The sequence below is a fragment of the Centroberyx gerrardi genome, chromosome 10 (assembly GCF_048128805.1).
Source record: "Centroberyx gerrardi isolate f3 chromosome 10, fCenGer3.hap1.cur.20231027, whole genome shotgun sequence".
NCBI classification, from domain to species: Eukaryota; Metazoa; Chordata; class Actinopteri; order Beryciformes; family Berycidae; genus Centroberyx; species Centroberyx gerrardi.
This window is the reverse complement of record NC_136006.1, coordinates 986,690-999,138: the sequence shown is the minus strand read 5'-3', so window position 1 is coordinate 999,138 and position 12,449 is coordinate 986,690. Positions and strand designations below refer to the sequence as shown.

At 47.4% G+C, this 12,449-nt stretch overlaps 1 protein-coding gene across 1 annotated transcript in view; it reads right to left on the bottom strand.

Annotated features, from left to right (window-relative positions):
* LOC139919551 (titin-like) overlaps positions 1 to 12,449 on the bottom strand; it is a 121,463-nt gene that overhangs the window by 33,083 nt on the left and 75,931 nt on the right. Inside the window, exons 112-116 of the mRNA XM_078286282.1 lie at positions 5,907 to 12,401; positions 2,595 to 5,849; positions 1,796 to 2,534; positions 1,364 to 1,660; positions 104 to 691 (exon numbers count right to left, since the gene is read on the bottom strand). Of these exons, the coding sequence (XP_078142408.1) occupies positions 104 to 691; positions 1,364 to 1,660; positions 1,796 to 2,534; positions 2,595 to 5,849; positions 5,907 to 12,401 (11,374 nt within the window). The remainder of the gene's footprint in view (positions 1 to 103; positions 692 to 1,363; positions 1,661 to 1,795; positions 2,535 to 2,594; positions 5,850 to 5,906; positions 12,402 to 12,449) is intronic.

Sequence of the window (12,449 nt, the reverse complement as noted above, 5' to 3'; positions counted from 1 at the left end):
TCTGAAACTGATTGAATTAACAGTTATTTCTCCATAACACAGGGTAATGGATCAAGATTGTTACAGTTACACTATTGAAATGCATTACAATGAAGTGACTTACTGTATGGAAGCTTGACTGTGATTGGTTTGGTGTCAATGTGGTCGCTGATGCCATAGCGATTCTCAGCCTTGATTCTGAACTGATACTCCTCTCCCTTGGTCAGCTTGGTCACCTTGATTGCACTTCTGGCAATGTTAGAGGAGACCTCTGTCCAGGTAGGAGTGCTGGTCTCACGCCTGAGGACAACGTAGTTGGTAACAGGGCTGCCGCCGTCATACTCTGGAGGAGCCCATTTCAGACATACTGTGGTTTCTCCAACCTCTCCGACCTCAATCGGGCCAACAGGAGGTCCAGGTCTGTCCATGACAACAAATATGATGAAGATCTTGGTGGTACCGCCCACATTGGAGGCGGTGACTTCATATTTGCCAGCGTCACTTGCAGTGCTCTCGTTGAGGGTGATGATGAGGCTCTCAGGGGTTACCTCAGTCAGCAGCCTCTTGGATCCCTTGATGACAATGTTGTTCTTGGACATGGTCACCTTAGGCATGGGCCTGCCAGTGAGAGGAATCTCAAAGGTCAAGTTGGAGCCTGCTCTCACATAAACTGTGTTCTTGGGATAGTTCTTCAGGTCAAACTCTGGAGCCTCTGTTGAATAAAAAAAATGACAATGTGATGAGTAATATTACACTAAAACTAGTCTCTCCAGCTTTCCACAGAAAAAAAAAACATTCCGTGGGTCAAAAAGTGACCCTTTAAAAACATGGTAAAATATACATTTTCATGAAATGGAGATAACATTTTCAGCTATCATTATAAGTTATGCATTTCTTTTGATGCATCAATAAATACATCAATAGAAATAAACAGAATAAAATAAAAAAAAAATGATAATAACAATAAATAGAAATAAAATTGTTGCCTAATAATCATAATGATAATAGTATATATTTTTTAAAAAGGATACAGTTGCAAATGTGAAAATTTAATATTTCTTAAGCCTATAGATTATGGTTAAATAAGCCACTTTTAAACTGTATGCATCAAGGATCCATTAGCCAATAATGCAGAAAACTTAACAGAAAACGCAAATAACATTTAGATCCGCTGTAAAATTGCGACCTATGCTGTAGAAATGTCCCTAGTTGTTACTTATTGTTTACTGCACAATATTTTTGTTGATCCTCTGCATAATTCTGTGACTTTACTATTGTTCTGCAGTGCAGTCCATGTTCTGTGATCTGAAACCAATAATATGCAATAACATAAATAATAAGATAACCATGCTCCAAAAAGTGGTAGCAAAGCTGGAGATCATACCGTGTATTTCCTTGACAACAACAGGTACAATCATCTCCTTGGGTTCGCTGAGTCCAGCATGATTCTCAGCACGAACTCTGAAGAAGTACTCAGCGCCCTCCCTCAGGCTCTTAATGGTGTGGGTCATGGTCCTCACAGTGGCACACTTCACCCACTTGTTCTGTCCCTTTTCCAGAGCATCAATGAGGTAACCAGTCACTCTGCTCCCGCCGTCGTATTCTGATCTGGTCCATGCAATAGTAATGCTGTCCTTGGTAACATCTGCAACTCCAAGTTTCATGGGTGGACTTGGCACCTCTGTAAAGCAGACATATATACAATTTTAACAAACATGCTTTAAGAAAATGGAGAAGACCGTAAAGTGTTACATTTTCCATTAAGTATTATTATTTAAAAAATGACTTTACCAAAAAATGTCAATTTATATTTTACCTGTAATCTTTGTGCCACTCTTGGCCTCCTGAGGAACGCCCACTCCGTACTCATTTTCTCCAATGACTCTGAAGTAATAGATGGCTCCCTCCTGCAAGTCTTCCACTTTGTATGTCAGTGCGTGGCAGTTGCTGGTCACAGACACCCAGGCCTTCTTACTGGCCTCACGTTTCTCAACATGGTAGGCTTTCACTGCATCACCACCATCATTCTCAGGAGCTTCCCAAGTGAGGGTTGCAGAGTCCCTGGTCACTGCTGTAACTTTCACATTGACAGGAGGTCCAGGAGAGTCAAGCACCTTGACGACCATGGGCAGTGTTGCTGTTCCCAATGGTGACTCAATGGTGACTGAATACTCTCCAGAGTCATTTCTTGTTGACTTCTCAATGGTCAGCGAAGTGCTGGATTCAGTTGATTCAATGGTTCCTCTGACCTTGAGATCAACACCCTCCTTGGCCCATGCCGCTGATGGCACAGGTTTGCCCTTGAATGGTAGTTTCAGAGTGAATGCTGTGCCATGCTTGACGACAAGTGTCTTGCGCATGTCAATGTCAACGTCGAATGATGGCTCTGCAGTTCTGTCCATTGCCATAGCTGCATCTGAGTACAGGCTACGGATACTGTTACCAACTTTGTTTATTGCCTTAATACAGAATTCATATTCTGCATCTGTCTTCAGTCCAGCAATTGTGAACTCCAGGCTCTTGGTAAGAGGAATGGCCTCAACCCATCGTGCTAGCTCTTCAGGTGATTCAGGCACCTCCTCTTCCTCCTCATATTCTTCCTCTTCTTCCTCCACCTCTGGTTCTGGTTTGCGGATGTAGTCTCTGTATTCTACACTGTATCCGAGAATAGGAGCACCACCATCGGCTGTTGGTGGTTTCCAGACAACAGTCACAGTGTCCTTGGTTGAATTGATAATCTTTGGCTTGGTTGGGCGTGAAGGAACAAGCAGAGCATCCTGTGCTCTGAATGATGCGGATGGATCACTTGGACGACTCAGGCCAGCAGCATTTTCAGCATAGACTCTGAAGTCATAATCACAACCCTTGCGCAGTTTAGTTGCTACTGTGGTGCATTCAACAACTGGCTCTCTGTTTACACGGACCCAGCGCATGCCTGTCTTTTCACGGCGCTCAATCACGTATCCTGTGATCGGAGTGCCTCCATCACTGGCTGGCTTGCACCAGGTGAGGGTCATTGAATCCCCAGTTACAGCAGTGACCTCAACACTAGTAGGAGCAGAGGCGAATGTGTATGGATCTATAACCTTTACAGCTTCACTCTCCAGGGTTTCACCAAGTCCATGCTTGTTGACAGCCAAAACCCTGAAGATATACTCGTTGCCTTTGAGCAGTCCTGTGACTTTGTAGTATGTTTTTGTGAGGTCTCCCTTCACCAGTGTCCATGCCAGGCGGCTGGTCTCACGCTTCTCAACAATGTAATGTGTGATCTCAGCGCCACCAGCCTCCTGAGGTGGACCCCATGACAGAGTGCACTCCTCGGCTTTGAGACCTGTGATCTGCAGAGGTCCTGCTGAGGGCCCTGGCTTATCAAGAATCACACAGTTGACTGGCATGGTGACTGTTCCGGCAATATTCTGCAGAGTCAGGACATACTGGCCAGAATCTCTTCTGATGCAATCTTTCACAATGACAGAGGTGCTGGTGTCTGTTGAAACAATCTGGATTCTGGCTCTCAGCTCAATCTCCTTGCCATCCTTGGTCCAGGAGATGACAGGAGCAGGGCGACCAGCAAGGTCAGCACTGATCTTCAGGGTTTCTCCTGCCTTCACAACCACTGTGTCTCTGAACTTGACGTCCATCATGATGCGTGGTGGGTCCACATCATCCTTAACAGTGATGGAGCCAGTGTTATCAGATGGCTCACTGAACAATCCAGCTGCATTCTTAGCAATGATGCGGAAGTCATACTGGCTGTTTTCTGTGAGGCCTGTCACATCATAGTAGGTCTCTGGCACATTGGTGAAGTTGCACCTTGTCCAGCGACCCTCAGGAAGGTCTCTGCGTTCAATGATGTAGCCAGAAACCTTGGCTCCACCATCATATTCTGGTTTAGCCCAAGACAGGGAGACGGATGTCCTGGTAACAGCGGTGACCACAGGTGTGCCTGGAGGATCACATGGATCTCTGGCTGCCACAGCTTCGCAGGCCTTGCTGCATTTACCAATTCCTGCAATGTTCTCAGCATAAACGCGGTACTCATACATCATGCCCTCCTCAATGCTGTTGACTTTGTATTCTGTGTCTTTGATCATGCCTCTGTTCATCTTTGTCCAAAGGATGCTAGTACGCTCCTTCCTCTCCAGATGGTATCCTAGAACAGTACTGCCTCCATCATTGACAGGCTCATTCCAAGTCACCAACATGTAGGACTTGGTGGCCATCTTCACTATAGGAGTGGAAGGAGGTCCAGGTTGTTTGAAGTTGTACTGGGCAGTGATTCCAGGAGAATCCAGATATGTACTCTTTCCATAACGGTTGACAGCATAGATGCGGAACTGGTACTCTGCTCCATGTGTCAGGCGTCCAGCCTTGAAAGCTGTTCTGGCAACATTACTTGCTACCATCTGCCATTCTTGTGTGTTTGTGTCTCTCTTCTCCACAATATAGCTACTGATGGAGCAGCCACCATCATAATCTGGTGGAGACCAGGACAGTGTGATGCTGTCTGAGGTCACAGCATCCACCTTAATAGCTTTAGGTGGACCTGGTTTATCAAGGACAACAACTCCAATTTCTGCTGTGATTGTACCACCTGTGTTGGCCAGGGTGATCTCATATTTGCCAACATGCTCTCTGCTAGCCTCCTTGAAAATAATCTTGGATGAGGTTGCATTGTTCAAGATGGTCACTGATGAGGTTTGCTTCAGAGGAAGGCCATCCTTCTTCCAGGATACAACAGGCTTAGGCCTACCTCTCACTGGGACCTCAATAGTGAGGTCATCCCCAGCCTTTACACTGTATGTGGTGAATAGCAAGTTGACAGAGGGCTCAATTGCAATATCCTTTGCAACCACAGGCACTCCCAGATCCTTAGGCTCACTTTTTCCCTTCTCATTGATTGCAATAACTCTGAATGAATAGGCTTCATTAGGAGTCAGATTAGGAATAGTTGCTTCAGTCACCTTGACTGTGCACGCTGCACCCCACTTATCACCACTCTTAGGCTTAAACTCTACATTGTAGCACATGACTTTGCTTCCACCATCATGAGCGGGCTTCTCCCATGACAGCGATACACTGGTCTTTGTGACATCAGTAAGAGAAACCTTGCTTGGTGGAAGAGGCACCTCAGACACTTTAACTTCTTTGGTTTCAACCATCTGTCCTTGACCATATTCATTAACTGCACAGACTCTGAAGTAGAAAATGCCACCCTCAGGCAGCTCTTCAATCTTGAATGAGTTTGCTGTGCAATTGCTGGTCACTGTAGTGTAGGCCTTCCTGACAGACTCTCTCTTCTCTACAATGTAGTTTGTGATTTTAGCACCACCATCAGTGAGTGGAGCATCCCAGGCAAGAGTGACTGAATCCTTCTTGAGCTCCTTGACAGCAAAGTTCTGTGGTGCACTTGGTGTATCCAGAATTCTCACAGCAACAATGGCAGATTTGGTTCCACTGGCGTTTTCCAGGGTCAGTGAGTATTTGCCGCTGTCAAAGCGGTTGACATTGTCAATGACAAGCATAGTGTAGGAACTGGTGGCCTCAACCACAGCACGGTCAGTGAGAACACCCTCCACCTTCTCCCATTTCACAGCAGGTTCAGGTCTTCCTCTGATGGTGACAAACAGACGCAGAGTTCCACTAGCACGGACAGAAACCACTTTTCTGAGGTCAGCATCCAGCTCAATCTCTGGAGCCTCCACCCTATCAGAAGTGACCACAGTGCCGTGGACATTAGCAGCCTCTCCCACTCCCTCTGAGTTGATGGCACAGACACGGAACTGGTACTCTCCGCCCTCCTTCAGGTCTGTGATAGTGAGTTTAGTGGCTTGAATACCAGTGGGTGGAGTGCACATGGTCCATTCTTTCTCAGCTGGTGCCTCTACTGCTGGTGCTACTTCTGTCTCCTCTGCATGTTCTGGCACTGGTGTATACTCCCTCATTTCAACAATGTAGCCCTTGACGTAGGCACCACCATCGAAGTCAGGTTTGCGCCAGGACAGAGACACAGAGGACTTGGTATAGTCTATCACCTTAGGATGGTGTGGAGGTCCAGGTGGTGTGGTGGCATCACATGCTCTGTAGAGTAGGGACAGTTCACTATGGTCTCCCATTCCAGCCTCATTCTCAGCGGCAACACGGAACTCATAGAAGTGATCTGTCATGAGACCTGTGACCTTGAAGTGGGTGTCAGTCAGCTTCTGCCTGTTGCACTTGGTCCACCTCACACCATCCTTGTCACGCTTCTCAAGGTGGTAGCCATCAATGTCAGCTCCGCCAGTTAGCTCTGGTGCAGTCCATGACAGAACCATAGAATCCTTTGTGATTTGACTTGCCTCTGGAGTTCCAGGAGCACTAGGTGGCTTGTATGGATTGCGTGCAATGATGGGTTCAGTCTCCAGATAATCACCAACACCATATTTGTTGACTGCCCTGACTCTGAAGATGTACTCATTTCCAGCCATCAAGTTAGTTAGTTTGTAGTACAGAGCCTGGATGTTAGGTGCAGCCACCATCCAGGACAACCTACTGGTCTCTCTCTTCTCAAGGATGTAGTGAGTGATATTAGCGCCACCATCCAGACTTGGCTCAGACCAGGAAAGGATGCACCTATCAGCCATGACTCCAGTCACCTTGATGGGTCCAATGGGAGGACCTGGTTTATCCAGGACCTTGACAGTAATGGGGAAGGTCTTCACACCACCCAAATTTTTGAGGCTGAGGTCATAGTGGCCACTATCAAGCTTGGTGACATCCTTGATGGTAAGGGCTGCACGTTTCTGTGTGTTTTTCACTTCAAAGCGCAGAGCCTTGTCCATCTCCTTGCCCTCCTTCAGCCAGAGAACATCAGGAACTGGTTTGCCATAGATGTCTGCATCGAGAAGTAGGTTTTCTCCAGCATTGATAACAATGACATCCTTGTATTTGGGATCCATGGAGGCCCTTGGTGGTTCAATTTCATCAGTAGCAGTGATAGGTCCGGAGCTGTCAGATGGCTCGCTGAAGACTCCAGCTGCATTTCTGGCAATGACTCTGAATTCATATTGCTCATTCTCTGTCAGCCCAGTGATGGTATATTCAGTCTCAATTATATTAGTGAAGTTAGCTCTTACCCAGCGTCCCTCAGGGGAGGCTAGATCTTTCCTTTCTACCATGTATCCGTTCACTTTGCTGCCACCGTCATATTGAGGCTTGGTCCACTGAATCTTAATTAAGTTCTTAGAAATAGTTACAGCTTCAGGAGCACCAGGAGGATCACAAGGGTCACGAGCAACAAAGGACTCAGACACTTTGCTGCATCTGCCAATGCCAACAATATTTTCAGCATAGACCCTGAATTCATATCCAATTCCCTCTTCAAGATTGCAGATCTTGAACTGAGTATCAGTGATGAGAGTCTTGTTCAGTTTGTTCCACAGGATGCTGCTTCTCTCCTTGCTTTCCAGATGGTAACCAATAACTGTGCTGCCACCATCGATGACTGGCTCATTCCATTCAATGATCATCATCTCCTTGGTTGCAGACTTGACATATGGTGTTCCAGGAGGCCCAGGTGGTTTGTATGGATACTGCACAACAATGGCTTTGGAGTCCAGAGACACGCCCTTTCCATATCTGTTTTCAGCTATGATTCTGAACTGGTATTCTGCACCAGTCTTCAACTTGGAGATCTTGTAAGCTGTCCTAGCAAGCTGTGTAGTGACTGTCTGCCATGTTGTGGTGGTGGTATCTCTCTTCTCCACTATATAGTTCTTTACCTGGCATCCACCTGTGTATGCAGGGGGCTCCCAGGAGAGATGGACAAAGGTGTTGCTCACCTCGACAACCTTGACTGGACCTGTTGGTGGGCCAGGCTTGTCAAGAATAATGATACCCATGTCCTCAGTAATTGTGCCAGCAGTATTAGTTGCTGTAATGGTGTATTTGCCAAAGTCATCCTTACTTGCCTCAGTAATCTGAATGGCAGTTGTTGTTGGAGTGTTAACCACATTGACTCTGGATGTCACCTTCAGAGCCTGACCATCCTTGGTCCAGGTGACTTTAGGTTTGGGCCTGCCAAGCACAGGGAATTCCAACTTCAGATCTTTTCCAGCCAGTACACTGTAAGTGTTGAATTGCATCTTAATGCTGGGCTCAATGGTCATGTCGCTAGCAATGACAGGTGCAGCAAGTGGCTTGGGCTCACTCTTTCCCTTCTCATTGTGAGCAATGATACGGAATAGATATTCTGTTCCAGCAGTCAGGCCTGTCACGGTGCCCTCGCATGTCTTTGTATTTGTTGCAACTCCCCACTTATCTGTGCCCTTAGGCTGCATCTCAATCAGGTAGCCAGCAATCCTACTGCCTCCATCATGCTCAGGTTTCTCCCAGGCCAGAGAGGCACTGACCTTGGTGACATCAGTGAGGAAGACTTTTCCAACAGGCAGAGGCACCTCAGAGGCCTTGGAGGCTATCTTGGTTTCAACAGCCTGACCGATTCCATATTCATTCTCAGCCATGACTCTGAAGTAGTACATAGCGCCCTCAACCAGATTCTCAACCTTGAATGTTGTCTTGGTGCATTTGGTGGATACATTAGCGTATGCCTTCCTGGTTGATTCACGTTTGTCAATGACATAGTTCTTGATCTTGGAACCTCCGTCAATCAGTGGTGCATCCCATACAAGAGTGACAGAGTCCTTCTTGATGTCTTTCACAACAAGGTTCAGAGGGGCCCCAGGTGTATCCAGGACTTTAACAGCCACAAACTCAGACACAGAGCCACTGCTGTTGGCCAGGGTCAGGGTATATTTTCCTGAGTCGCTCCTGTCACATGAGTCAATGGACAGCTGTGTGTAGTTGAGAGCCTTCTCAACCACTGCCTTCTCGGTCAGGTCACCCTCATCCTTAGTCCACTTGATCTCAGGAGTTGGCCTGCCCTTGAATGGAATATGGATTCTAACAGATCCTCCGGCTTTCATAGTAATGCCCTTCCGCAGCTCAGAGTCCAGGTGGATCTGTGGTGGGTCCACCCTCTCCTCTGGCTTAGCTGTTCCTGAGATTGCAGCTGGTTCACCAACTCCCAGTTTGTTCAGAGCACACACCTGGATCTTGTATTCCTGGCCCTCAGTGAGTTTGGTAATTTCATATTTGTTGACGCGTAGGCCAGTGGGTGGAGTAACCATGGTCCACTCCTCCTCCTCAGCTTTGCAGACTTCCACAATGTATCCCTGGATGGCAGAGCCACCATCAGATAGGGGCTTGCCCCATGACACTGTGATTGAGCTCTTTGTGGAGTCAATCACATTCACATATGCTGGTGAACCAGGCTTGTACTTGGGATCAGAGGCCTTGTAGTATGACGTTGGCAAGCTTGGCTCTCCCACTCCAGCCACATTCTCAGCAGCCACTCTGAACTCATACTCATGGCCAGTGGTGAGGCCTGTCACTCTAAAGGAGAGGTCAGTGACCTTCTGCCTGTTGCATCTCGTCCATCTGATTCCAGCTCTGTCCTTCTTTTCAATTATGTAATTTGTGATCTCACTGCCACCATCACTCTCAGGGGCAGACCAGGTGATGGTCATGCCATCATGGGCAATGTTGGATACATCCTCAACGTGAGGTGGACCAGGAGGAACAAATGGAGTCTTCATGATCGCTCCTCCAGACTCCAAAGGCTCACTGACACCGTAGCCATTGACTGCCATGACACGGAACATATACTCATTGCCTTCCAGCAGTTTGGTGACTTTGTAGCATGTGGTGTCACAGCTGTTGGAAACAACAGTCCAAGCTAGACGGCTGGTCTCTCTCCTCTCAATGAGGTAGTGTGTAATGGCACTGCCTCCATCATGCAGTGGGGCACGCCATACCAGTGTGCATCTATCTTCAGCTATTCCAGTGATGTGGAGAGGTCCTTCACATGGGCTAGGCCTGTCCAGGACCACAACCTTGAATGGAACAGTTTCAGTGCCAGCAACATTTGTCAGCTGGAGTGTGTAAAGTCCACCGTCAATTCTGACAGAATCCTTAATGACAATCATGGCATGGTTTTCTGCATTTCTGATCTCCAGTCTGAGTGTATTCTCAACTGGCTTTTCATCCTTGAACCACTGGATTGTGGGCAATGGTTTGCCATGGACATCAGCGTCCAGCTTGAATGTCTCTCCAGCGTTGATAACAATGGTCTTGGTGAATGCGGGGTCAATGGAGAATTTGGGTGCCTCCACCTCATCACTTGCAATGATTGGTCCACTGTTGTAAGATGGCTTGCTGATGGTGCCAACAGCATTTTTAGCAATGACTCTGAAGTCATACTGTGCATTTTCAGTCAGGCCAGTGACAGTGAACTGGGTCTCAATCACATTAGTGAAGTTGGCCCTTATCCAGCGGCCTTCTGGCAGATCACGCTTCTCAACAGTGTAGCCAGTAATATTACTGCCACCATCATACTCAGGTTTGGTCCACTGAATGACAATGGTGTCTTTGGTCACATGGATGGCTTCTGGTGTGCCAGGAGGATCACATGGGTCACGGGCAACGCAGCCCTCTGAGATCTTGCTGCACCTGCCAATGCCAACAATATTCTCAGCATATACCCTGTATTCATATTCAACACCCTCCTCCAAGGGGTGACTCTTCAAACTAGTCTCGTGAATAAGTGTCTTGTTGATCTTGACCCAGAGAATACTGTTTCTCTCTTTCCTTTCAAGATGGTAGCCGAGGACTGGGCTGCCTCCATCTGAGACAGGCTCGTGCCACTCAACAATCTGGTGGTCCTTAGAGAGAGTGGAGATGAAGGGAGTGCCTGGTGGGCCTGGCTCTCGGTAAGGGTACTGAGCAACCACGGCAGATGAATCCAGACCATAGCTCTTGCCATAGCGATTCTGAGCAATGATCTTGAACTGGTACTCAGCTCCAGTCTTCAGCCTAGGTACTTTGATTGTGGTTCTGGCACAATTGATGCTGACATTCTCCCATGTTGTGGTAGTAGTATCTCTCTTCTGCACAATGTAGTTGGAGATCTGGCAGCCACCATTGTGCTTTGGTGGGTCCCATGAAATAGTCACACTCTGTGTTGTGATTTCATCAAACCTCACAGGGCCTGAGGGAGGGCCTGGCTTATCAAGAACGATGATTTCAACTGTTGTGTCCTTCTTTCCAGCTGAGTTAGCCACATTTATACTGTACATGCCACCATCATCACCTGCTGCCTCCTTAATGCTCAGTGTTGTATGTGTTGGTGTGTTGTTAATGTTGACTCTGGTAGTGAACTTCAGTGGAGCACCATCTTTAGCCCATGTGACTGTTGGTTTAGGACGTCCAAAGATGGGGATGTCAACATTCAGGTCTTTGCCCACCTTGACATTGTAGCTGCTGAATGCTGGTCTAACATCTGGCTCAAAGACCAAGTCCTTGGCCATCACTGGACTAGCGAGGACTTTGGGGTCGCTCTTTCCCTTATCATTGATAGCTGTGACTCTGAAAAGATACTCCTCTCCCTGGTTCAGATTGGAAACAGTAGCCTCCATTGTTTTGAATGTATTAACACCAGACCACTTCTCCTGGCCCTTAACTTGCACCTCGAGCAGGTACTGCATGACTCTGCTGCCACCATCATATTCAGGCTTCTCCCAGGCCAAAGAGATGCTGGTTTTGGTTTGGTCTGTAACAATCAAGTTCTTTGGTGACTGAGGCACCTCTGAGACCTTTAGAGGATCAACAGTTGCTGCAGGCATGCCAACACCATGTGCATTCTCAGCAAGGACTCTGAAGTAGTAACTGCAGCCCTCTTGAAGTGGTTCAATCTTCCATGAAAGTGCGTGGCAATTTGTCACCACAGCTGCGTATGTTTTGCGTGTGCTCTCTCTCTTTTCAACAATGTAGTTTTTGATCTTGGATCCACCATCTAACAGAGGTGCTTCCCATGCCAGTGTCACTGATTGGTTTGTTATTTCTTTCACCTTCAGGTTGACTGGAGCACTTGGTGTGTCGAGAACACGGACGACAACAAAAGCAGATTTCGTTCCACTGGAGTTCTCAACAGTGACTGTGTATTTTCCACTGTCATATCTGCTCATCTTGTCAATTACAAGGGAGGTGTAACTGCTGGTCACCTCAACCTGAGCAGTCTCCTTGAGTGCAGCTTCATCTTTGTCCCACTTGATGGTAGGTGTGGGCCTTCCTCTGATGGGAATGAACAGTCTAAGGGAAGCTCCGGCCTTAATGGTCACAATCTTCCTCAGCTCTGGGTCAATGTCAAGGTCTGGCTCTTCTGCCCTGTCCTGGGCAACAATGGCTCCAGAGACATCAGCATGCTCACCAACCCCAACCTTGTTGATGGCACAAACTCTAAACTTGTATGCCTGATTTTCCTTCAGGTTTACAGCTTCAAACTTGGTCTTCTTGATGCCTGTTGGTGGTGTGCACATTATCCATTCCTCAGCAGGTGCATCTGTGGCAGGTGTCTCTCCAGCAGGTGCCTTTGT